This window comes from Hoplias malabaricus, chromosome 9, assembly GCF_029633855.1.
Source record: "Hoplias malabaricus isolate fHopMal1 chromosome 9, fHopMal1.hap1, whole genome shotgun sequence".
Classification (NCBI taxonomy): Eukaryota; Metazoa; Chordata; class Actinopteri; order Characiformes; family Erythrinidae; genus Hoplias; species Hoplias malabaricus.
This window is the reverse complement of record NC_089808.1, coordinates 31,464,652-31,491,626: the sequence shown is the minus strand read 5'-3', so window position 1 is coordinate 31,491,626 and position 26,975 is coordinate 31,464,652. Positions and strand designations below refer to the sequence as shown.

The following is a 26,975-nucleotide window of genomic DNA, read 5'->3' as shown; positions in this document are numbered from 1 at the left end:
TTTTTAAGAAAAACGGAAGAGATTCTTCCATGGCATCAGTCAAATCACCATCTTTATTTTGAGTGTGCACTGTGAGTGAGAGTCTGTTTTGTAATTTTTATTTTGCACTTTTCCTTGCCTTGTAAATTAAAGTGAAATTGAGTTCCTCTATATGAAACGAACTATTAATTTGTGGGCAAGAAATGTTCATTAGTTTGTGTTTAGTAGAGCTTCTGGAGTTTCTAAAGTGAAACTGGAATCCCTGTGTTGTCTAACGTCACTCTTATATAAGCCGTGAGTGAGAGCAGCCGTTGTAGCTGGGCTGTTAAATATTTGCCTGCTCACTTGCAAGAGGTCTTAAAATGACAGAATGACATTTCTCTCAGATGTTTGCCTCCACAGAACAGTTCTTTAGAATGATTCTGCTCCATCTGGAAGACATATAACTTTACTTTACTTTCCCTTTACTTTTTGTAAAGGGATGAATGACTAACCTAAAGGGGCAACATAGCGAGAACATGAAAAGCAGTGTCCAGTTAAGGTCAGTGTTGATTATGATAAGCAACTTCAGATGTAGCTATAGACTTCTTGGGGGAGACTGACCATGAAAGGGTTGACACTCGTTTTCAGGCGAGTGTTTGTGTGTGTGGGTGCATGAAGGAGACTGCCTTATAAGGCCGTTTGTTTTCTTTTTTCTTTGTCATCAGTCTTTCAGGGAATTCTGGCTTCATCTCAAAGCTGCTGAAGTCATAACTCCTCACATTCTTAAAGATGCAGGACCACATTCACTGGCTTTGACATTTGGCCAAAACAAGCATGGCTTTTGGAAGAAATACCTGTACCTGATATTGGAGGAAAAACTGTTAACTACACCAGCCCCAGGCTTGAATTAAGGCCCTATACATTGTAGGTTTCTGAGGTTGTTTCATACTGGTTTTTGTTGTTTTGCTCAGGAACTACTACTTAAAGCTTAGTTATCCTTACAGTACAGTAAGGTATGTGGACACAGCTTTAAGGCATTTACCTTATAACTATAAGTGCTGCTGCTGTGAAGTGGAAAAAACAACAAATTGGCTGTAAAGCCCTATAAAACACAGAGGCTCACAGAACTGAAGCGCTGCGTGCATTGCACTTTAAAAATGGTCTCCTCTTGGTTGCAGCACTTATTACTGAGTTCCAAAATGCCCTTGGAAGCTACATTAGCAAAAAAAAAAAGCTGTTTGCTGGAAGGTCCTACGGCTGAGAATCTGCACACAAGCCTATGATCACCATGCACAATGACAAGCATTGGCTAGAGATATAATGCATGAAGCCACTGGACTCTGAAGCAGTGGAGATGTGAGTTGGTGTGAATTATAGTCCACCATTTGACATTCTGATAGATATATTTCTGTTTGGCGGCTGCAGAAGAAAGCTATCTGCCCAAATGCAAAATATTGGAATGTATAAAGTTTGTTGGAGGGGGAATAATCGTCTGCCACTATCTTTTATGACTGAGTTGGGCCCTTACATTCACTGAAGGGAAATCTTGAAACAAGAGCATCCTGTTGTATTTATGAGAACTTTGTGGATCCTAAGTTATGGCAAAAGTGAGGAGAAGGCCCTTTTCTACCTTCAGGATGTCACTGTCTCTGTACAAAGCTCACTTCAAGTAGACAAGTCCTGACCACAGCACCATTGAACATATTTGGGGTTAATTGGGCCTGCCAAGTGCATCATGTGCAGTTGTGTGAGAACAGTTCGACATTAGTGCTTGACTAATGATCCCGTGGCTGCAGTATTTATTAGAGAAAGTAGTAGAACATTTATTATGTCCTTTGTTAAAATGGCAGGTAGTAAGATAAATAGCTAACATAATAGAAAAACAGTTCCTGAACCGCTACCCCAGTCCCCAAAACCTGTGTAAACAGTGCTTTCTAAAGCTGGAGTACAGAATAAATAGTTGCCTGATGTAGTGACTAGAAAGTGGCGCACACACTGCAATTATTATAAATGCCTGAACTACACAGTCACTTCCATGTTTTTACCTCCATAATCAACACTATGCAGCCATCAGATATCCTGCTGAATTTGTCTTTTGGCACAACAGCGAGTAGCCCCTGCAATAAGAGCTAATGTGGGTAGTAAAGATGGGGCTGGAAATGGTTTGTTTTACCTGCTGTTTGCCTGGAAACATTTAGCTAAAAAAAACACACTACTCAAATCTGTGGGAAAGAGAAACAGCTGTTCCTCAAATGTCTTTATTTAGAGCAAGAATTGTAGTTATTGCTTGTGATTGTGTTCAATTACAGATCACTGTCAGATCAACACTGCAAAATAAATGTTTTAAACATATTCCTTCTACATTTTAGTGGCACTGCTTGATGGTCTAAACCTAGCAGTGGATATGTTTTTTCAGTTGGAGCTATGGTTAAATTAAGCATTATTTCATATAGATAGAAATAATGCTTTAGTGAGGTGACCAAATCTGAGATGCAGAAAAAGAGGACACGTCTTTGCTACACAAAACATGGAAATTTCTTTTTTAATTCACCCGAGAACTTACATTTACGTTTCGTCATAGCTGCTCGAGGTGAGGGTGGGTACATGAGCTTTGCCTGACGTTAACAAGGACTACAGACGTGCAGACTGACCAATTAAATGTTTACAGAGAAGGTTATCGACCAATAACGGTAGCTCTACAGTCAGACCGTCCAATCAGAAAATTTTAGGCTACTTCACCACGCCCCCTTCTCACTCAAGCGAACCAATTGGAGTAGGGGAGGGCGGGACTAGTTTGTGAACGGAACTCTATGTAAGCTCTAGAAAAACAAAATCCCGGACGTTTGTGAAAATCCGCCCGGACATTTTTTAAGTCTAAAAAAGAGGACATGTCCGGGTAAAAGAGGACGTCTGGTTACCCTAGCTTCAGTGATGGCTTCATCTTAAATATCAGTCCAAGCTTAAGAGGTTTTTATGTAGAAAACAAACAAACAAACAAAAATCTCATCCTATCTTCACGTCCTTATGATATTGCAGTAACAAATCATACATTGTGGAGCTGTTAGTTGGAGCTTTGTCATTGTTTAGTTGAATTATAGCAATGTCATGACTAATACAATTAAATTGGCTGCTGCAGGGTGCCAGTCCCCCATAGGGCATCTCTCTCACACACCTATGGAACAAATGTTTTTGGACTGCGGGAGAACCCACAACACCAGAGCTGTGTGACAGCACCATTTGTAATCAAGGTTATTCATGTGAAGTTAGTCCCCACAGTGCAGCAGTCTCAGCCTTTACTCTTCTGGAAAAATGTTGGAACAGGTCTGAGGATTTGACAGCATTCAGTCACAGCATCAGTGAGGTCAAGCACTGGTGGTGGAGGATTAGTTTTGGACAATAAATACCACTTCAACTCATTCCACATGTACTGGGCAGCGCTTTATCACTCAGACAGTACAGTTCCTCTGCTTCATAGAGGACCCTTGCCATCGGGCATGGTGAACTTGGGCTCAGCGGTGGCTGGCACACGGCACTGTTTACTAAGCTGTGCGTTATCAATGGGTTTATTTTTCAGTAGATGAAATGTGAGTGAATACCTGAACATAATGAATGTCGATCAAACGTTTTCATTCTCAGGTTCATGGCTCAGTGCCATACTGTGTTTATCATTGCTATGAGGCATATGCAGCTTTGGCATCCTCCTGTGAAACTTGCTTTGTCTCATATAGGAAATAAAGCAGGTGTTGCTTTTTTCACCTCCTTTTTTGGATTGAGTGAGAGTTGATTCAGGCCTATCAGAGAGGCCACAGGTTCTCTGTTTAAGCAGTCACTTAACACACTGGAACTATGATAGATCCATATACGGCTGCCTAAAGCTTTCCATTAATGCCTGCTGTTAGAGTTGTTAAGACAAAGCTCACATCAGGCCTGTTTTATCACTCCTTAGTTCACATAAAGCAACCTTATAAAGTCATTGGAATAATGCCCTATTTTATAGTGAGTAACTCTGCACCAGTTGTTTTTTGTAGCTACAAAACACACAGTAGTTATTTGTATATCTGTATTTAAATGAAAGCAAAGTGAAGAGAAAATTTATTGCACATACAGTAGATAACAGTAGATTTTTCAGATTAGGAAAGTAACACAACACACAACTTGCTCAATTTAGTTTTTCTGCTGATAGTTTTTTCAGTGTCTGTGCAAAAACCTTGCCATCTGTTTGAAGACAATTCACCCAGGTTTTTCCCCCAATGCTAAATCCAGGCTGACAATCTTTGCAACTTCATTCTCACTTTATGACAATAGTCAGTCAACATTCCCAGTATGGTCAATGCTGTTGTGTAGAGTGTACTGCCATCTAGCGACAGGCTGAAGGCCCCACACTCTTGAAAAATAAGGATGCATGTTCTTTGGGGCAATGACATGAAGGAACCTCTTTAGAAGCAGTGTTTCTCAAAACAGTCCTAAAGTGCCCCCCGAGACCCTAAACCGTTCCATCTGAATATTTTATTAAATTTGCAAGGGTCAGAACAGCAGACATGGACCAGCTGTTTTGTGCTAAGAGCCTTAGGAGCATTTGAAGAATGTCCAACAAATTCTCACAATGTTCTAACAACTAGTCCAATCCATTGCTGAAGAGGAGACACTTTCTGCAGCAAATGGGTGCATTTAGACTTGATCTCTAATGTTAATATAAATGTAAGGAGAAAGAATTGACGGCTTTGACCATGGAGTATGATTTCGGTTGCTTTTTAAATGAAATAGAACTGGCAGGTTGAAATCAGAAATGTATCTCTCGACGCTTGAAGCAGAATTTAGTGTTGGACTGAGGCACCGGGTGTGGACTGACCTAGAATGAAGAGAAGCATGTCAAAGTGTTATATACAGTTTGGCTTGGGTGACTGTGACATTATAATAGTGTGGTCTAAAATTATAAACCACTCCAGGATGACGTTTTGGGCCACAGTTGCACCTTGCACTGTATAAATAGATAGATGCTCTGTTTAGAAAGAGAAAAGTGACCACTAAGATTTGTTTGAATGATGCTATTTGTTACACTAGTGGTCAGTTTGTGATGGCCAGGCTTACGCTACAGTTCAACCAGAGAGAGTTAAATGTATCATAGCATTCCTCTGGGTTTTATAAGTTACACAGCGGATGGAGTATATCTGATCCTCCTAGCATTAACTCTCTACAGCTCTAGACATAATATTCAGCCATTAACCCTAAGATTTATTTAAATGATGTTAGCTCTTCATATGAACCCCGCTTCGTAACCCTGACACATCCCAGGCAAAGTGAATCATAGCAGTGGTCAATTGTCAGCTTTTGCTCATTAATATAAAAGCTTCATATTCACATCATCCTATCCTGCCCTCCTCTAAGTTACATAGTGCAGTTTTTGTAGCACTGAGCCTGGAGTAGCACTTACAGAGGCTCTATTCTCCCTATTACAGGTTACAATGATTTTGAAACTGGAATTTTAAGGTAAAAATATTACATATTGCTCCGTTAATGTATGAGCCCTCAGAGGCATACAGTGTACCTCAGCAGTTACACTCGTTTAGTCTGTCCTTTGGAGTTTCCCTGAAATGCACCTCATATTTTATTGTGACTAGAAATGTGTGAAGCAATGTGTGAGCTGTGGAGACCACCTTGGAGAAATCTGAGTTTACAGGCTGCCCAGCTTTCTGAACTGATTTGTGATGTGTACAGAGGCAAAGGTCAGTATTAAATCTTACACTAGATGGCCACCGTTGCTTCTCTATTTTGGTTGTGTGACTGACAGCCTTCTGAGGTCAGGAGCATTGTTTGGCTGTGTACTGTGCCATTAATTTACACTGCACAACAGCTGCAAACTGTCAGACTGAATCCAAACTAGGATCATAATGTAAATATCTTGCTTGCTTGCAATTTGCTGTATGTCGGGCATGAATACACTCACCAAGACAAATTTCTTCCACGTGTGCCTAGGTGAAATAAAGTTATTGTGATACAAGCTGCTGCCACACACCTCCAGGGTGATTAGTTTGGTCCTTGCCTTTGGTCAATGTCTGTGATGAGCTGTGTTTGTTCTCCTTGGGCCTACATGTGTTTCTTCAGTTTGGCTCTGGTTATATCCCACACTCCAAAAACATGTGGGTACGGCAGCGAGGAGTAAACTGTATGATTTGTGTGGTGTCAGTGACACTGACATGGTGGTGGATTGTTAGTGTGTCGCGCTTGTACGATTGGATCAGACACAGCAGTGCTGCTGGAGTTTTTTATACCCCTCAGTTAGGTGTTTCTAATACAGTGGCCAGTGAGTCTAAAACCTCCAGCATTATTGCTGTGTCTGATCCACTCACACAAATGTCACTGATGCACTGAGAATGATCCACCACAAAAATAACACTTGGTTTTCTTGTGTTGTCCTGGCATTTTGAAGAACAGAATGAAAGGGGGCTTTTGAAGTTTGCGGAGCAATAGGTGGCTTGATCAGGCAAAGTGCACCTCATTGGACAGTGGAGCTGATGCAATGGACAGGGAGTTTAGAAATAAGTAGGTTCTTTTATAACGGACTACAAAGTCAGTTATTGCTTTTTTTCACATCACTGTCATGTGACATAGGTGTAATATCAACTAGAAACCTTCAGTATGGACCAGCAGTCTTTACTGAAATGTGTTTGTAAAGGTTTTTTTCATGAAGAGCTTATGCAGGTGGTATGAACCTATATATATATATATATTATGTCACTATCACTGATAAAACCATTACCTGTACTCTTTCTTCCAGGTTAAAGAAGGCAGTAATGTGTCCTTGGCTGGTTTGCGAGAAGATGATGAGATAGTGTCTATTAATGGAGAGACCTGTTCCGGCCTCAGTCTTTCAGAGGCTGTTGAACTCATCAAGAGCGCCACTGATGGTCTGCAGCTACTGGTGAAAAGGTATTTTATGCAAATGTGAAATAACCCTTGCTTGGCAAAATATTGTTCTCAAATACCTAAAACCCCAAGCCCCCCTCAAATTCAGCATCCTGATATAATATTTAACATAGAATTATGAAATGTGAAAAAAGTGTTTTTGAAAATCGTGAACAGTTACTACACAGTTAATCAGTCGTTCACACACAGCTTGTATATAATATCAGTGTAAAAAACATGGGATCCTCTAGAGCAGCTGCACATGAGCCAACAATCGCCACACCCAATGCCAATAATGCCTCAGGACTGAGCTGTGGAGCAGAAGAATTTTGAACTCTAGCGAGATGGAGCTCCATCCAATACATATGGGGATGAGTTGAAGTGCTTTTTTTGTGATACAGAGCTAATCAATCAACCCTAATACCTGAGTGAACTGATGTTTGCCAAATCCTCTCTGCCAATGCCAAACATCTTACTCTGCCATTGACTCGTTTGGTGTGTGGTGACTGGATGATTGAAGTTTGAAGAAACAAGACATATTTGGCAATTTAACAATTTATTCATTTATTAAACCGGAGCCTCAGTAGCGTGTGGAAGAACCGTACACAGCCACAACAGTCTGGCACCTCCTTCCCACGCTGATCACCAGTCTGGTCACACACTGCTGTGAGATGTCATCCCAGTATTTGTCACAAGTCAGCCAGTGTGGTAGTGTTGGTCACTGGCACGAACAGCACGCCCATGCTGATCCCACAAGTGTTCAGTGGGGTTGAGGTCAGGAGCTGGCAGGTCATTCCATCCACTCCACTCCCATGTTCTGGAGGTAGTCTCTGATAAACCTCACTCTGTGGAGCGAGCGTTGTCATCTTGGAGGATAGAGTTCGGTCCCAGACTGTGGAGATATGGGATTGCCACTGGGTGCAGAATTTCACCTCAATATCTCTGCACTGAGATTGCCTCCAATGACGACGAGCCTCGTTTTTCCAGTGAGGGAGATGCCACCTCACACTATCACAAAAAAATAAGCTATTGGCAGAGAGGATTTGGCAATTTTTTTATGGGCACAACCCACATTCTCTACTGCTCTACTGCTCATCCCACTAATGCATGTTCCTTTCAAATGTGGCACCATTTAAAAGGGAAATGAACATGCTTTCCAATAGTATAAGATTTATTGCCCAGAAGCATTGTTACAACAAAGAAATAATCTACCAAACACATATTTCCTTACTTTTTGTGCTATGTTTAGTTAATGGCCTTATATTGAAACTCCCTATCAGAGGCACACTTGGACCCAATTTTCTGGGCCACATGCCCTAGTAAAATGTTGCTGTGCCCCTTAAATCAGTGCAGTACAAAGTCAAAATTATTAAGGATTGCGCAGCGGAAATACAGACAATTCACTATATGAACTACATTTCCCATAATGCCCCACCATATAATAATTTCAGTCCAAGCCACTTACTTCCTTATAGCCACACAACAGATATGATGATTACTCATAGCTACATGTTTTGGTAGCCACTTTACTCTATAAACCTAACAAGGATATATTATACGAATATCCTAACAGGTTATATTATGCTAGCTCTGAACAGGGCATTGATGACACAAGATAAAACAGAAGAGATTTTTGAGGAGAAAAACAGTTTGTTTTTATTTTTTCAAAGAATACGAAGAAAAATGTGGATTTAACCCAAATTTGTACAGCTGTGCTCTTCTCTACTGTCTGTTTGAGAAAAGCAGGAAGAGAAGGTGTCAGCACACATTTGGCTCTCTAGTGTATTTGACCAACAAAGAGCCATGCAGACACAACATACTCTATGTTTATTGCAGAGAAGTAGACTGTCAGAAAAACTGTCACTGTGGTGGTACATTTTGATGTCTCTGTGGTGGTACCCTCAAGGGTACATAACTAAACCTGTAATTACGAAACATATTTGAACCTTATTATTCTATTAAAACTGATTTTAAAATTGTGTTGATTTTATATGCCCCATTTTATCTCCAGGACTTGAGAAGAGAATTTAATGTACCTTTAGGGAACACAACTGGACTTTAACATTTAAAGGTACATTTACACAGTTTGTGAGCAATTATGTATCTCTAACATATCTGTTTCTTCAGAGATGTAAAGACTTGAAGGAGATGAAGCTTTCTTGAAAGACTAGTAGCCACTGATTTTAAGATTGCTGTCTTGCCGATTGCTGACCTGACCTTTAGTCAAACAAATGGTGAACTAGCTGATTTGTGAGCAACGGTGCTCTTCACTTGAAGCAAGTTGTTGACTACGAGAATATTAGAATAATCAGTTACAGATGATTAATTACTGAATACTGCCTCTGACTATGCAGCAGGGTGTGTATGATATCTAGCTCATTAAACACACTGACCTTTCTGCATGCAGCCTCATCACTTTTTATGATTGACCATAAACTTAGATTGTTCTTACAGTTGCACTTTCGAGTCCAGAAATATTCATACGCAAAGAATTTATTAATTAATAAATACATTATAACGAAATTAAAAACAAAGTGCTTAAAAAACACTAGGTAGTGTTTTTACCTTAAAATTACAGCTTCAAAATCATTGTGGGGCCTTATTGAACTGTTATCGAGAGAATAGTGTCTCTGTCGTTTCCTACTCTGGCCTCAGCACTGCAGAAACTGCACTGTGACATTTGGAGGAGGGTAGGAATACAAGCTCTTCCTGTTGATTTTAGGACAGTTTTGTAAAAGTGCATTGCACTCTGCAACTGTAGGAGTAGCTCAGGAGCAAAATAACACATCTTACCTAGTGTTACTTTACAGTGTTCTAGTGTTCTTAAAAATAAATGTGAAACAGGAAAAATGATAGATAAAATACTTTACGACAAAATTGATTCTGCATTGCATTTAATTCATCCATGGCAGTGAACACACACAAACACACACACACACACACACACACACGTGTTTAGAGTGTTTACACAGCCAGCTCTGCACCTGGGGAGTTGTTGTCAGGTGCCATGCTCAGGGGCATATCAGCCATGAATATTGAAAGAGGAGAAAGCACTGTTCCTTCATTTCACCCTCTTCAGTCTTCCCTTGTGGTCCATTGAATCAAACCAGTGACCCTTCAGGTCCTACGCCACCTTCACTAACCTACATATCTTATTTAGTTTTTCCAGCTATGGCAGGTTTTAATGAGTTAAAGTCTCTATCTCCACACAAAGGCAGGACAGGGTTAATCAATACTTCTAACCTTACTTTAACCAATCTTTCTTCTTTGCAGATGTTGTTTTCAAGGGGGCTTTCAAGCAGTTAGCACCACTCTGACAATCCCTCCCCCACAAAGGCCTCAGGCTCCAAAGGAACTCTACATCTCTGAGTCACAAGATGAAGCATTTTATGGAGAGACAGACATTGAAGCTGAAAGCCCTGGACGGACCCCTATGGTCCGAACCCAGTTCTGCATTCCTCCAAAGGACAGGTTTGGAGCTAACACCCAAATTTCTGAAAGTGGAGGAACTGAATTAGAAATTACTCCAGGGTCTGTGGTGGAGTTGCAGCTGTCCCTCTCTCAGGCCACTCTGCAGGAGACGGGCTGTACTTCACTAGGCTGTGCTCGTGGAGTTGAAAAAGAGTTCTACCACACGAAAAATAAAGAAGATGAGGACAATACTGCCACCGTCAGAGTCCCAGGCTGCACCATCTACGTCCCCCTCCATGAGAGAGAGCCTTTGCGTCAGAGAGGCGTACTCATCAGTGCTGCATCTGCTAGGAGGAGCTCTGGAAGTGAAAGGGTGGGCTCTAGTGAGACTGAAGCACAGGCCAGTGAACGAGTGGATTATGGTGAGGGAGAAGGAGGGCACTCGGAGGAATTCCCCACCTCTTCCAGTGTCTCCTTTGGAATTCCATCAGAAGAGGGGGACTCGGAGTCTGAGAGGGAGCTCAACAAGCCCAACAAACACAGGGCAAAGCACGCCAGTAAGTCACATCTCATCATTTTATGTGCTCTTTTAACAGTGAGATTTCAGATCTTCATGTTTGCCAAATTAGATTTAAAAAATAATAATCGTATTAGTTTTTATTTTATATATGAATATTGATGTCATACGTCTAATGTTATCACTGAATGACTGAGAGCAGAATGACACGTGTTCTTGTACTAATAGCACAACACAGTAGCTTCAAACTTTGTCCGAAGTAATTCAAAAGAAGCCATTTTAACTGGGATAAGTGCAAATGAGTCTGGATCATTAACATTTACGTTATTTCTGTTTTGGTTTATTCTGTGAGTGTTTGGATGTTTGAAAATATATATTTTGTAAATGTACACTCTTTACATTTGATCACATGCTGTGCTATTGCATGCTGTTATCACTTTCTTGTGTTAAGAAGAAAAATATATTCCATGAATAATTCTTAACTCTGTTGTACTATCCTCATGGATGGCAGTACTGGGGGGTGGGAGGGTGAAGGGTGACATGCTGAGGATAAGAATAAAACACGGGTATGTTACTGCTGCCTGTAGAAGAGCCATTTGATAGACACCAGCATGTGTGACACTGCTGCGTTACCTGATCCTTTAAAACTGACCATCTTAGCAGCACTGAAAAGGGAAGTGTTCGCTTCTCCTCTGTGACTGTGCTCATTTACAGAATGGGAAAAGACTCTCAGCAAGCGCTAATCACTTATCGGTTTGTGTTACTTAAGCACCACATTGTGTTTGAAGGGGGTAATGAATCTTGGTTTTCATTTTTGCAGTAACGCACTGAAAAACTTTGCACTGAATTATTATTATTATTCTTTTAATTAATTTATTAGCAGGAATAAAACACATTACAGTTTGGTGTTTAATCTGACTTTTCATTGGGAACAATTACACCAATGTGATGTATTTTACTTAAACTGTTTATTATACACAGTTATTGGACACACTTTCATAGCTGTAAATGTCTTGTGTTAATGTTGTGAAATATCAGTCAGCAAATGAGGGGAATATTACCCATGGGTCAGTGAGTGAGTAAACGGCCCACTGTAATACCAGCTCTAAGGCCATGGAATTGATTTGTAGTGTAATTAATTGAGAAAAAGTAATTTGTAGGGTTGGCTCTTATTTTAAATGTGAAGAAAGGAATATAATCAGAGTCTTTACTATTGAGAACTTGATCAGGGTTATACTGTAGTTGTTGCAACAAAAGCCTGTATCCAAAATAGTCTTAGCTTCAAATGAATGTTAACTGAGTGAGAAGCAACTGTGGACTAGAAAGCGACTGCAATTTGTTCAACAGTAATTTTGTTAGTTTGTCTCCATTTGTCTGAATCAATGCAAAGAATCAAAACAAAGTTGTATGTGTGAAAATTGGTTACACTATATAACCATACCCCAGGGTCACAATGTCTGTTATTAGCATAATGGTATTTGACTTTTCTACACGTTTGTTGATGTTTAAGGATTTATTTTGTCAGTTTGCCAGAAAATACTTTTATTACATAATGGTTATGATTTTATCAGGTACTGCTCTGAAATCTGATTTCTTGATTTTACCCCTGCTCTTTTTTGTAGCTCAGTGAACTAGATCACTAGGAGTAACTTTATGATTAACACCTGTCTCATACCCTACTGTCTTCACCCTCTCTTTGCTCTGTACCCCTCCCTACTCTCTTTCTAAGGGCTCCGTCGGAGTGAGAGCCTGTCTGAGAAGCAGGTGAAGGAGGCCAAGTCTAAATGCAAGCGCATTGCTCTGCTTCTCACTGCTGCCACCCCCAACCCCAATAACAAGGGGGTGTTGATGTTCAAGAAGCATAGGCAAAGGGCCAAGCAGTACACACTTGTAAGCTACGGAACCGGAGAGGACGAACCAGATTTTGAAGACGAGGGGGAAGACCAAGACGACGACAAGAGAACACACACTGTTGAGTTCACTGTTCTAGCCACCAGTGAAACTGAACTTGATGAGGATTTCTTCACCAACCCGCCAGGCCACAAAAGTATTGCAACCTTTGATTGGGATACTGGATTGCTTGAGATAGAGCGCAAGCTTCACAACCCGGACGATATGAGTGCACTCCCTGAAACCAAGGGCAAAGGAGCCCTGATGTTTGCTCAGCGCAGGCAGCGTATAGATGAGATTGCGGCTGAGCACGAAGAGATGAGAAGTAAGGGAATCCCTGTTGAAGGAGTGCAGGAGGCTGAGAAGCAGTACCAACAGGTGGAACAGAGCCCATACGTGCAGGCTACCGACAGCCAGAATTACATGGATGTAAATGTGCACCACCAACAGCAGCAGCAACAGCAATACCAGCAATACCAAGAACAGTATTATCAGCAGCAACAATACCAGGAATACCAGCAGCAGTTACAGTACCAGCAACAGCAACAACATTATCAGAAACAGCAACAGCAAGAGCAACAGCATTACCAGCAGCAAGAGCTTCAGCAACAGCATTACCAGCAGCAGCAAGAGCTCCAGCAACAGCATTATCAACAACAGCAAGAGTACCAGCATCAGCATTATCAGCAACAGCAAGAATACCAGCAACAACAACAGTATAATCAAACTCAACAGTACCAACAACAGCCGCAAGTACAACAGTATTTGCATCATATGAATGATGTATCCAGTCAGCAAAGCAACGTAATGCAGTCATCTGTCATGAACAGATGTGCCAAGCCGTTCTCTATTCAGAACACACCAGAGTCCCAGTTTTCTCCTTCAACAGGTGAAGAGCAGCCTTGTTACTCCGTTGGACAAGGTGAACAAATTGCGTCTCGAGATGAGCGAATATCGGTACCCGCAATCAAGACAGGAATCCTGCAAGACACCAAAAGGAAGAACAAAGTAAAGCCAATGTTCACTTTTAAGGAGTCTCCCAAAGTTTCCCCCAATCCAATGCTGCTAAATCTCCTCAACAAGAGTGACAAGAAGGCTGGATTTGAGTCTGGTCCAGAGGAAGATTACTTAAGCTTAGGGGCAGAAGCCTGCAACTTTTTGCAGCCCACGGACATAAAGCACAAAATCCCACCCCCGGTAGCTCCCAAGCCACACATAAATCCAGTCTCTCCACCATGGTCGCCACAACCTGAACTCACAAGCCAGCAGTTCCCTCAACATGCTGAAAATAACATCCAGGCAACTGCTGAGGCTCCTGGGCCTGAAGCCGAGCCTGCCCCTGAAATGGAGTCCTCTGTCATGCCAGAGCAGAGACCTCCCCCCACACCTGCTCCTGAGTTACAGGAAGCTCCCACTGAAACCCCCTCACAGGAACAGCAAGTAGAAGTCGGTGTGTGGAGTCAGTCTGAGCAACAAATGCAACCAGATCAGCAACAAGAAACTTGGAATGAGAATCAACCCCAGCAGTTAAATAACTCTCAGCCTGTCCAATCATCACCTCAAGTACATGCAAAGTCAGAGTTGCATGTCAGCTTTTGGGGTCAATCTCCCTCTCCGACTCAGCAGCAGCAGCCACCAGTGAGTACCTGGGGTACAGCTGAGGTTCAGCCACAAACCCTTGCACAGACGCAAACACACTTGCAGCCTTGGGTAACGCAACCCCAAGTCCAAATGCAACCAGCCACAGCATTTCAAACTCAGTCTCAGCCCCAGCCTCCATGGGTGACACAGAGTCCACCTCAACCTCAACCCCAAGCCCAACCTCAACCTCAACCCCAAGCCCAACCTCAGCCACAATCTCAAGCCCAACTCCAAGCTCCCCAGATGAATTCATGGGCAACAGCTGCAACTCAGTCACCAGCTCAGCCCCAATGGGGCCCATCTCAAATGCAGGCGCAGTCGTCTGCCAGTATGTGGTCTCCGGATATAAATCAGGCCCAAGTACAGCCAGCTTGGGCACAACAACAACAGAAATCACAACCTTTACCACCTTGGGCAGCCCCTCAACCACATTCTCAGCCCCCTTGGGCTCAAGCTCAGAGCCAGCCACAGTCTCAGCCACCCTGGGGGTCTCAGGCTCAACAGCAACCACTGCCTCAACAGCCATGGACCCATCCTCAGAGTCCAGTTCAAGCACAGCCTCCATGGGTTCAACCTCCTTCGCAGCCTCCAGCACAAATACAGCAGTCCCAGAATGCTTGGGCCTCAGTGCCTACCCAGCCACAACAGCAGCAACCATGGGCTCAACAACCTCAAGAGCACTCGCAGCAAATGATGAACTCATGGGCACCGGATCAGAATCAAGTACAGCCACAATGGAGTCAGCCACAGCCTCCAGCTCTGGCACAACCTCCATGGGTTCATCAGACTCAGCAGGAGGCCCCACCAACACCACTGTCTCAGAGTAAAACAGTCACAAATGCGTGGGAACCCCGGGCCCAACAAGTTTCAAGCACCACCACACCACCTGCTGAATCTCAGAAACAGAAACCATGGAGTCCACCTCAGACCACTCAGCCCCCTCTACAGCGAATGGGTTCATACACCTTTGGAACAAAGGCACCATCACCCACTCCTCCAAGCAGCACAATGTCCCCCTCTGGAATGGGATCAGCTTTTGAGATGCCAGCCTTGAGGGGGAAAGGAGCAGAACTATTTGCCAAGAGGCAATCCAGAATGGAGAAATATGTGGTGGATTCTGACACGGTGCAAGCGAACAAGGCAAGACCTTCTTCACCTTCTCCTTCTTTGCCAACAGCATGGAAGTATTCGCCTAATTGTCGGGCTCCTCCACCATTAGCGTATAATCCACTTCAGTCCCCCTCATATCCTCCAGGTGCCATTAAACAACCTCCATCTTCTAGCCCTTCTATAAAGAACAAAAATAAAGCCAAAGATAAAGACAAACCTGCCCCCAAACCTCTCCATGTTCTAGATGTCATGAAGCACCAACCCTACCAGTTAAATTCTTCCCTTTTTACGTATGGGCCAGCAGCAGAGAAACTTGCTGCAGAAAGAGAGGCAGCTGAAAAGCTTGCCGCTCAGAAAGCAGCTGAAGCTCAAGCCCAAGCTGAAGCTCAAGCCCAAGATCAGGCACAAGCTTACGTTCAAGTTGCTGGTCCTCCAGACCAAAACCAGCATTTGAGATATGATCAGGCTCCTGGCCCCTATGGTTTTATACAACAGCAACCTCAGCCACCCCAGCAGCACTATGGGATGTCTGGTCCCTCACCTGCTGTACATGATGGCCATTATCACCTCCCTCCCCCTAATAGCTACCAGGTTGCCCCCAATTCTTATCAGCAAGTTCCTTATCAACCAATGTATAACCCCCAGCAAGCTTACCAACAACCTCCTTCAAATCCTTACCAACAACCTCCTTCAAATCCTTACCAGCAACCCTCAAGTCCCCACTACCAGCAGCCCCCTCCATATCAAAGTGGCCCTATCCCCACCTACCCAGCAGCTCCAGCACCAAGCTATCAACAATCCCCAAGCTCCTATGTGGTACCTACTTGTCCAGTAGTAGCGAGAGCTGACTCTGCTTCAGGAAATAGTGTGCTTACTGCTCCAAAACCAAAGTTCTCGGCCAAAAAGAGTGCTGCACAGGTTTGGAAGCCTAGTGCTGTTGAAAATGTTGAAAAATAGAGTTTATCACCTTTTAGTCATATCAAAGCTAATATGCAAAGCTGTATATAAAGATTTTTATCAAAGTACACGCAGGAAATATATATTTGATTTTCAAAATAGTCATTACTGTGCCAAGGTCAGATAACATGGCTAATATGAACAAGTTATTCATTTTTCAATTTCTGCAAAAATAGATATAAATAATTTATTTAAATGACATTTACCCTGAGGCCTCAACCTACTAAATGTAGTAAATACTTAATATACTACGAAATATAGTACGTAACGTGTCCACCCTCGTTAAATACTGCTATATATAAATAAAGTTTTCTTTTTTATTTTCAGGAGACATGTTTCAGATATTCAGATACATTAGATTTTTTCTTCTTTAAATCTCCAAAATATCCTCATCTCACAAATGACTTCTTGACAGTTCCACAACACTTCCTACCCATACACAGTGGAAACATGGACAGAAACATACCTACATAAATAAATTATATTCTTATTATTTTAAATATTATATCATTACTATATTATAAATGGTACTATATTAAAAATATTCTTCCAGACTTCAAGCAAATGTAGAACCTGATTTTTATAATGTTATATATATATTTGTGATGTAGATAGGTCTGGTGCTCCATTTGGTTTTAAGATGCGCCAAATTTTTCTCTAAAATTCTCTACTTTTTTAAATTATTTTTTTTATTTCAGTTTTAGAAACTTTGTGAACCTCCCCTGAGAAATGAATTACTTGCACATAAAGCCAATTTTACTGGAAATTAAATAAATGCAGGGTCTCAGACTATTGCACGATTGATCTTCAGTTATATATATTATGACGTGTTGTATTGCAATATCATATTGTTTTCGATTAGACTCCATTTAATGTGAGAACCTCAAGAAGGTAAATGCAGTGTTTGTCCATCTGATGGTGGAAGTGGGTTACTGATATGTGAATGTACAGTGGGAGAAATAAGCGAAGGGTAAAGAGAGATTTTAGGAGATCCACTGAGTACTTGCCTTTAAAGCATTAACCATATGAGACTAATAATGACTGACTACTGAAAGCTAGGAATTTTTGAAGGGAGTTATTAATTATGAGGCAGAAAACCTTTCCTGTGTACAGAGTATGGATTGATATTGTACAGTATCTCAGTGGTTTAGGTGAACAGAGTAGTTCAGGGAAATGAATGTGTAAGTATTACATTATGTATTACAACAAATGAAGGAGGCAGTGTTGGAACATTGATGCAGTGCAGTCATGACCATTTTCTAAAGACACATCCCGTGATGTTAAGGACTTTCTAAGTAACATATTTCATTTGAAAAGTTCTGAAAATTTGTTTGATGTCATCAATTTTAAGTCTTTTGTAGATAGAGATGCACTCACTTCAGGTGAGACAGGGACTAGTTTTGCTTTTTAAAAACATTCAGTCATCTATATGTCCTTCAGTGTTTATTTCCAAAAAAGAAATCACGCCTGGCTTTTTTCCTGCTTCACCTATTTGTTTTTATTTGTTTATATCATGTTTACTTTGGGTGACAAATTCAAAACAAAGAAATTTGAAGTTATTCTGAATGTAAAATGACTGCAAATCTTTTTTTTTTTATTTTTTTTTTTTTAGTCATTGACGTTTTTTTAATTTTCATTCTTTTGTGTGATTTTTCTTCATAGTGCACCTTCTGTATGATTTGCCACAGTGCTATTAAAAAGACACTCTGTCCTTCAGTTTGAGTTTCCTTGGTTCACTTTTGCATGACTCTGCCACTTTCACCATGCCTTGCATCAGCTTGTCACTTTTATTGTGTGCACATCTCTCTGATTAATTAATCACAAATACAAAACTCTCATTGGAGTCAGTAGAGCAGAATGTTGTCACAACACTTGGTCCACCTTGTAGACACAGTAGGTCATCTGTTGCTTCACTGTTTGTGTTGGTCGTCCTCTACTCCATCAATGAACGCTGCCCACAGGACGCTGTTGGATGGATATTTTTTTTGGTTGGTGTCTATTCTCAGTTCAGCGTTGACACTGAGGGGTTTAAAAGGTCCAGCAGCACTGCTGTGTCTGATCCACTCGTACCAGTACAACACACACTAACACCACCATGACCACGACCACGTGAGTGTCACTGCAGCGCTGAGAATGATCCACCACCCAAACCAAACCTGATCTGTGGTGGTCTTTGAAAGGAGGCTAGCAGAGTACAAAGAGCAACAGATGGACTACGGGCTGTAATTATAGAAATACTAAGCGCCTGTATGGTCTGTTGAGGTGATAAACTGGACAACTAGTGTGGAAACATGGTTCTAAAGTTGACTGATCAGTTTATAAATGTAGCAGAGCAAAGTAGGCTGAAACACTCCCTAAAACGTCAGTGTGAACAGGTGGGGCTTAACTGCTATAAATAGATAGGTGTCTGACATCATACAAACAACTCATTCAAAATTGCAGCTTATAGTTTTCCTGTGGGGACTGTGCACACTACGCAGTAAACAGTACATTTTCAAACCACAACGGACTATTATTTAATCTACAGTTATTGTGAAAAATGTTTACGTGTGAAAATTATTTTTAAGGAATACACGTGTAGCAGTTGTGTAAAATGTTAACCCTATAGAGTCAGTGGACAAGAATGAGCACCTCTGGTATGTTCTACACCAATTAAAGGTCTTTCCTAGAACCAAACCTCCAAGCCCCAGTTTGCAGGGTTTAGTGTGAGATATGCTCCTTATTGTGATGAATAAGGCGTATCCCAAAAGTGCTTTGCTGAGAGTAGGAGCTACTACAAGCGCATTGCATCATGTGCTCACAGAGTAAAGGCTGGTAATTAGTAAAATATGAAAGTGATATGACTCAAGGCCCACTGCTAGACCATGCTCTGGCTATTTCTGGAAGAATCTGATCTCTTATCCCATGACCTGAAAGGGAAGAGAGCACTCATGTACCACCTGTCTCTTTATCTCATTTATATTTATTCACTTTTTTTTTATTGAAGCCAGAGTCCTGTTCATTTAATGTAGAACATGTCAGACTGGCTATGGGTTCTGTTCTGTTGTCAAGATAAGACTTCAACAAGCCTAAATCCCCAGGCCAGTTATCATTGCTAATATGGTATCATTATTAGCATATTAGCATTGTGTTGTAATTCTGTCAAATAGCCTACAACACCATTTATCCTAAAATCACAGATGATTTTATTTTTCTTTAATATAGATCTAGGAATTTTGTATATGGCCCACAGCTGTCTCCACCCACGCCTCCACCACTTGCCTCTAGCTCGAATGCCCTGCCCCACAAGTTGAACTGGATTGGTTCTTTAGGTTGATGATGCAACAAACCCTGGTTGTCTGAATCCGCCTGTTTGCAACTGTCTTTGGGACATGGCAGTTTCTAAGTAGGGAATGCTCATGGTGTCGACATCTGATTTTCTTTGATGTTTTCTAGTAAATCAGCAGTACAACACAGATGTGTTTAGAAAGCACCAAACCTGTTTTTTTACTGGAAGAAACTGGGGTTCATCGAGGAGAGGAAGGGAATGGTTAAACAAACACATTCTCATGTAAATTCAATATATTTCTATTAATGCCCATTTTTTGTTAATGTATTTTATATCAAAAATATTAAAATGAAAAATAAAGATGTGTCTATATTGAATAATTGCTTACTAGTCAGAACCAAAAAAGTACCTTTAAAATTTGTACAATCTTGTGTAGATATTTCCGTTCATATGTGATGCAGAAATGTGTGTAAATAGTTAAAGCATATGCATTTGCTGTAAAAATATGAGGCTGCTCCCTCTGACGGATAACTGAAGGCGTGAATTCTAGAGTGTATTGGTTTTATAGGACATAAACAGATAAGGGCTGCTGTTGTAGTGACAGCATTGAAGAGCTGACTCAGCACTGGCGGTGACAGCAAAGACTCCGTGCAGCTGCTCAAACAAACCACAAGCTGCTGTTCCACTTCTCAGACAGCAGGGGGTAGCACAGTCTTTTTCTGCTCTTGCTTCTGCAAATCACCAACTCCTGCTTCTTGCTTAGAATGTGGTTCCACTCGCACACACACGTTTCATTTTGTGTAATACTTGTATTTCTACTCATGTATGTTCGTGAAGAGATTAATCTACTAGATTGAACCTAATTTACCAGCGCCTCATAAACTTCAGTAGCTCTGCGGATGAACACTGAATGTATTCAGAGGCTCCACTGCAGTTCTATGTTACTCAGTACTTGAAGCAAGCAGTCATTTTCTCCAATGGTGGTTCTTCACTGGATCAGAGATTCAGTACTGAACTCATTTTAAGCATGGCTGCCCCCATGTGTGAGACCCACTGTGTGGAGCATAAACTGGTTCATTCAGGGATTACAAAGCAATCTCAGTTACACTTCATAGAAAACAAAAAAGTAAAATAAATAAAATGTATTACTTTTTGGTGGAGAACACAACCTATTTATTAATTTAAGCACAAGTTAATGAATTTGCACTTTCTTGAGAATTTTTTAAAATTATAATTCTACTCAAGTAAATTGAGAAAGGTAATTTCTGCATTTGTATTTAATTATAATTTAGGAATAAACCTTTAAGTTTTTATGTTACTTTTTAATTTAACTGTTTTATTGGTTGTGGCATTAGAGATTCTGTGCACAACCTTCATTCAGGGCCTAAAATATACTTTTATTTTTCATCAAATGTGTTGCTGTATCATAAAATAATAAGAACCACTATTTAAAAGTTTTTTTTCCCATTTTTAATTGGCTACTTTGGTACTTCAGCTCAGGTTTTTATGTTTTCGAGGGCATTTTTAACACATGCTCCAGTACACTGACTTCAGACTGAATTTAGTCTCAGTAACCCGCTCTGTTGTAGGGTCTCTGTGCTGAAAATCCTACAGCTGCCATTATACGGAACTAAATGTGGATTACTGAGGAGTGTCCTTTCCATAAACTGATTGTTCAGAGAAATCAGAGGGGGGCCTAAGTGGTCTGCTGACACATCCTGTATCATTGCCCACTTGATGTGACCCCTGCTCTTTAGCTTGACCCTCAGGTGGCCGGTGCTGGCTGACTGGCAGTTCTTGGAGTTTAATCTGCTCTGACTGAGACATTTAAGCGCTCACAAGCCAAAACTACACCTCATTTCTCATGGGCTGCCCATCCTAACATGTAACATCCCGCAATACAACAGCGATTTGCGGTGAAAATGTGTAACAGTATTTTTAAGGCCCCAAGAAATCTCAACCTAAAGTGTTGCCAGTCATTTAATTCCTCACAGTTCAACAGAAATCATTTTAAAATCCTTTTGCTGCTGACGACATAACTCTTGTAATTTAAACCTACAATCTTATTTTGACTAAAGTAATTTCAAACGAGTAACTGATAATCCAGACACATTCACATCCTTTAACTGTATAAATGTTTAAATCAGTAACTTATTATTTTGAAATACCCATTAATTTTTTTTCTTCACAAATCCCTTAATTAAATGTGTTACTTGTAACTTTGGGATATTCTGTTGTTTAGCCAACAATATGCCACTTCATATCCAAAAGATTTACTTATAATTGCTGTTATATGCTCTTGTTATTTTTAATAACTCCTCGCAGCTTGTGACTTTGAGATATCCCCCCCGCCCACTCACGTGGCATTTTTGCAGTTTAGGACCTCCACATTGCTCTACTGTTAAAGTTTTCTTTCTGTTTTCAGGCACTTGGAAGACGCTCATCTTTATCTCCTCCTGTTAGATTGTCACCAATGGGCCTTAGTTCAAGGTCTGCATCTGTTTCCCCATTGCCCAGACCTTCATCCCACACCAGATATAGCTTCCGCTCCACAGAGAGGCCGGTGGTGTGGTCAGAAAAGGTCCGCAAGCCCCCTACGCCGTGGGAGGCTGCTTCCCGTCATCCCTTCGGCCTAGTGGATGAGGCCTTCGTCTTTCAGGAACTGCAGCACTCCATCGCTGCCAATCTGCGCTCAGCTGCCCACCGCAAACTTCTGCCCGAACCTCCAGCCGACTGGAAAGCCAGGGTCGCATACGAGCCTCCGTCCAGAAACCTGGGCTGGACAACCACTCGCACTACTCTGCCTTTTCTTTCCCCAACAAAAAGCACAGCGTCTGCTCCAGCTGTTCCCGTTCCCTACACATCAACACTCAGACCATCGTTAAGACCACCGAGGTCCATGACGGAGGCCAATCTGAGTGCGCATCTGGCCAGGCCAGAGAACAAGAGGGTTGTGGGACAGTCTAGCATGAAGAGCGCATATAGTTATACATGGAAGCGGTAAAATGTGTTAGAGTTGGCTGGCTACAGTAGTCTAGCGCTTGCAGCAAACTAGGGTTCGGTTCCCTGCTCGGGCAGTGACAACACTCTGTATCACGGGCAAGACTCCTAACACTGCATTCCCCTTCATCTGTCACAGAACTGTAAAACCCTCTGAAGGAGAATGATTCTGCAATTTGCTTAAAGATGTTTAAGGTTATTTTGTATGTGGTTTACAGTGGTCACTTCAGGTCCATCAGGTTCTATTTTTTCCTGAGGTCACTTCTGAATTATGTTGTTTTCAGACATTCTTAAGAAGTTGGTATCTAGTGATGGTACAATAGAATAGCAGTTTAGAAAATCGTGAGCCAATGGGTGTCTGTGTGTAGGAAGATCTTTTATTGTTTAAGCGGCAGTTTCCCAGACAGCATTTCTGGCCCACATCCCACATTACTGTTCTCCTCATCTGGCCCACGTGCTACATGGATTGTCATAAGCTCCTGTTTGCCACAAGGGCCACATTAACACCACATTAGGGCCAAATGTCGGCCAGAAGTCAGGTTAAACGTTTGGGATACGTCCCACTCACGTCCAGTTTGTTACAGCCGTATCTTTGCCAGAAGGGGGTCAGATGTGTTCTGTGGCATGTGAGCCACTTTTGAATCACATACAGCTTGCCAATTCCAGCAGTGGGTCAGCTGTACCATATCTTTACCAGCAGCATTCTACATCTGCATGCTATCTGGGAAACTGGGAATCATGCTGTAGAGTGAGAATAGCAGGTTTAAATGGTTTTGACTGAGATGAACACTAAAGGAATACTCCAGCAGGTTTTGTTCCCTTCCCCCACCCTCCTCCAGTCTCCTGTTAAACACCACCACTGGACAGAGGCCAGGGCTAGCTGCCCAGCTCTGTTGGCTAGCATTGGGTGGCGTGATGTGGAGTATTCTTTTAAAGTTGTGGTAATAAAATGATTATTGAAAGTCTAGTAGCCAATGATGGCAAATATAGAAGCGTTTGGTTGGAATACTATTAGCATGTTGACTGAGGGACCTGAGAGACATTTGTTTGTAGATAAGGATGTGTAGCTCACCTAAAAGCTGCAGCTGTGGCAGGGCCTAGACTTATAATAGCTCTTAAAATCACAGCGCATAGAGCTGTATTGTTACATGTATTCACATACACCACACTCCTGTCATCTTCAGTATTGTAGAAAAGATGTTTCTACCTATTCATCTGGAAGTATAAAATACATTCATTTAATGTGCTTTATCTGCGGAAATGAAAAACAAAGCATTGTGATTGTTACATTATGCATATTTCAACGTTCTATTAATTTCTTTTCCTGTGCATGCATGTTTTTATCTAAATGGACAGTTCTGCACACACACACATTAAACTGAATGTTGTGGGGCTCTGAATTAAGCGGAAAGAGTTGAATTAGTAAAATGCATTTGCTTGTTACATAAGTCCCACTTTAAGAGATTAAATCATTGTGGAGTGACCCGGACTGCCCTTTATTTACTACACCGGGGCCTGGCCTCATTTCCTGCAAAACACAAACAGTTCAGACAGGCTCCAGCAGGCCCAGAAGACTCTGCTTATTTATTAGCCTCAAAACAGTGACACACAGCATGCCCAAAAGTTTGTGGACACACATTTTAGAGAATAAATGCAGCTGCTTCACAGATGAACTCTATTTATTTCTAAAATAAAGCTGCTAAAGGATCAATATATATATAATATGGTGGCACGGTGGTGCGGCAGGTAGGTGTCGCAGTCACACAGCTCCAGGGACCTGGAGGTTGTGGGTTTGTGTCCCACTCCAGGTGACCAAACCCACAACCTGTCTGTGAGGAGTTGGTGTGTTCTCCCTGTGTCTGTGTGGGTTTCCTCTGGGTGCTCCAGTTTCCTCCCACAGTCCAAAAACACACGTTGTTAGGTGGATTGGCGACTCAAAAGTGTCCGTAGGTGTGAGTGAATGTGTGTGTCTGTGTTGCCCTGTGAAGGACTGGCACCCCCTCCAGGATTGCGCTGGATTGTCAGGTGTCCACATGGTTTTGGAAGGTGTTTGTGTGATGTTTCTGTACACAGGGTGGAAGAATAGTTTATGAAGGGTTCACTTCTGCTGTGATCAGTGCTCTGACTGCAAAACTGCTGCATTAAAGTCAACAATGCTGAGGTTCTGATAGGTTCTGTTTTTTAATGCTGTGTTCCTTTAGCTTCATATTGAGAGCCAATTATTTTGAAGGATATCTGAGCAGAGGCAGAAGTGGAAGTGTTTTTATTTTCTTAGTCTTCTTCAGTTTTCTTTTGCAAATGACACAGAATTATTTTACTATTAAAATGACACAACATCACTTTGACACACACCACATGAAGCAATGTTGTTGTTTTTTTTTTCTTCATTAAAGTTAATTATGGTCTACATCTGTCGTCTTCTCCTTCTTTTTGGTAAACAAACTCAGTCTCTCACCACTGTCCAAAGAAAATATATATCTTCAGTTTTGTTGATTTTTATTTTGCTTCATCATTTGAACACAGCAGCTATCTTTCACACTGTGTGAAAATTTATTTATTGGACCAATAGAAATGCTCCTAAATGACTTGGAATAAAACTTACTTTGACTTCCATTGAAAGTTAAGAAGATATTTTCTTTCTCTTATAAAGTTACTATTCAGGAAATGCATGTTTTTCTTCAGACAGCAACAATGTTAGTGTTAATGGAATGTTTGTTTTCTGAGAATCAGATAGGAAGGAGGAAAAGAGAGAGAGAGAAATTGAGACTGTCAAAGTGATAGAGGCTGAGAAAAAAAAGTGAGCTTTAGAGAGAGACTATGCTTGTGTGTGAGCAAAACAGGCAAAGAGAAAGTGAGTGAGTGAGAGGGACTGAGAAAGAGAAATAGTGCACTACACGTGTGTATATTGAGTAGTTGTACAGATGCAGTATATTTTCATGTGGAAATGATTAGATATTTTGAATTTTTTTGGGCTGATACGATAACCGATATTTAGCACCTTGGAGTTGCCGATAATGCTATTAATGACCAATCATTTTATCTTTTTGTAATTAAAGCAAATTCACGTTGGATTAAAGCAAAACAAATGTTTTTTATAGGACAAACACTTTTTATTTGATCTTTTTATGTTTATTAGTGATAGTTCATTTATATTTTTATCAATGATTTACTGCAGGTTCCGCATGAATGGTTTCTAGAGGGGCGCTAATTAATGCAGCACCTGGTTTGTTTTGGGGCCCGAGGGAGAGAGCAACATTAGTCGGCTCTGAGCGAAGGAGAAAGTTTGAGCGAGTGTTTATAATCATTTATCATCATGTTTCAGTAACAAATAGAGACACTGAATGATTCTGTTTGTGTTTTAAGGGTTCCTGCACTGTGGTGATTGGAATTATCTTTGTCATTTAACCTATTAACCAAATAATAAATCAGCCGCCGATATATTGCGCAACACTAGAAATGAAAATGGAAGTTACAGTGTAGAGGTTTTATTTTGTTTTAATTTTTTTTTAAAGAGTATTTCTAATGGTTAGTTTAGTCTATCACTATATACTCACACAGTGTACAGGACAGTGGCTTCATCCACAAATATAACAATAAGAAAAACAGCAATTTGTTCATTCGTTTTCTGTAACTAACTCAGGGTCAGGGTGGGTCTGGAACCACTGAATGCTCAACCTCTTTTTCTCTCAACCTCATTATTATAACAGTAAAAGAATATAGTTCACATAGAATACAATACACCCAGATATCTGCATCTTTAGCATTAGTTCAGTGCAGCTGCAGGCTCACACCAGGCATTGTTTCAGTTAAACCTTGAGTCCTGAAAGATAATCACACACAACCCCAGTACAATGCTCAGCATTTCCTTTTCTTAGAGAGCTGCTGTAAAACAGAGAGGTTAAAGTTCACCCGTCTATTTCATAATCAGCTAGAGCTCCTTCACTACAGTTATATAGGTTCCATAAAACCTTTACTGCCCTCTGCACAGTCGACTATAAAATGTATAGAATTAAAATAAAATGCTCTTTTTAACCCTCTCCACTTCCATTCTGCACTTCTCCATTTCTCTGTAAATAAACTCACTTCAACACAGTCATTATATGAGAGGGAATTGCCTCGAACACCACCAACAGGATTCAATACCAACGGCAGCCAATCTGCATCAGTGCACTCAGCACACATCAGCTATTAGACAAGAGACTAGAGGGAATGATTGAGTTAATTTCTTTGAAGATGTGGACGATTAGGAGGCTAGAACTGACCACAGTGGTAGATTTAGCTGTTCATTATGGTAACAATCTACACATATCCTGGAAA

The 26,975-nt window shown here is 41.2% G+C and overlaps 1 protein-coding gene across 2 annotated transcripts in view; it reads left to right on the top strand.

Annotated features, from left to right (window-relative positions):
- LOC136707620 (synaptopodin-2-like) overlaps window positions 1–25,055 on the top strand; it is a 29,216-nt gene extending 4,161 nt beyond the window's left edge. The window contains exons 2-5 of one of the 2 annotated variants that reach the window (XM_066681800.1): window positions 6,737–6,888; window positions 10,138–10,832; window positions 12,522–15,463; window positions 22,084–25,055. In XM_066681800.1, the coding sequence (XP_066537897.1) occupies window positions 6,737–6,888; window positions 10,138–10,832; window positions 12,522–15,463; window positions 22,084–22,662 (4,368 nt within the window). In that variant the 3' untranslated portion in view covers window positions 22,663–25,055. Of the gene's footprint in view, window positions 1–6,736; window positions 6,889–10,137; window positions 10,833–12,521; window positions 17,875–22,083 lie in introns of those variants that run through there. The other variant, XM_066681798.1, reaches the window with a different exon arrangement.
- The last annotated feature ends 1,920 nt before the right edge of the window (window positions 25,056–26,975 follow it).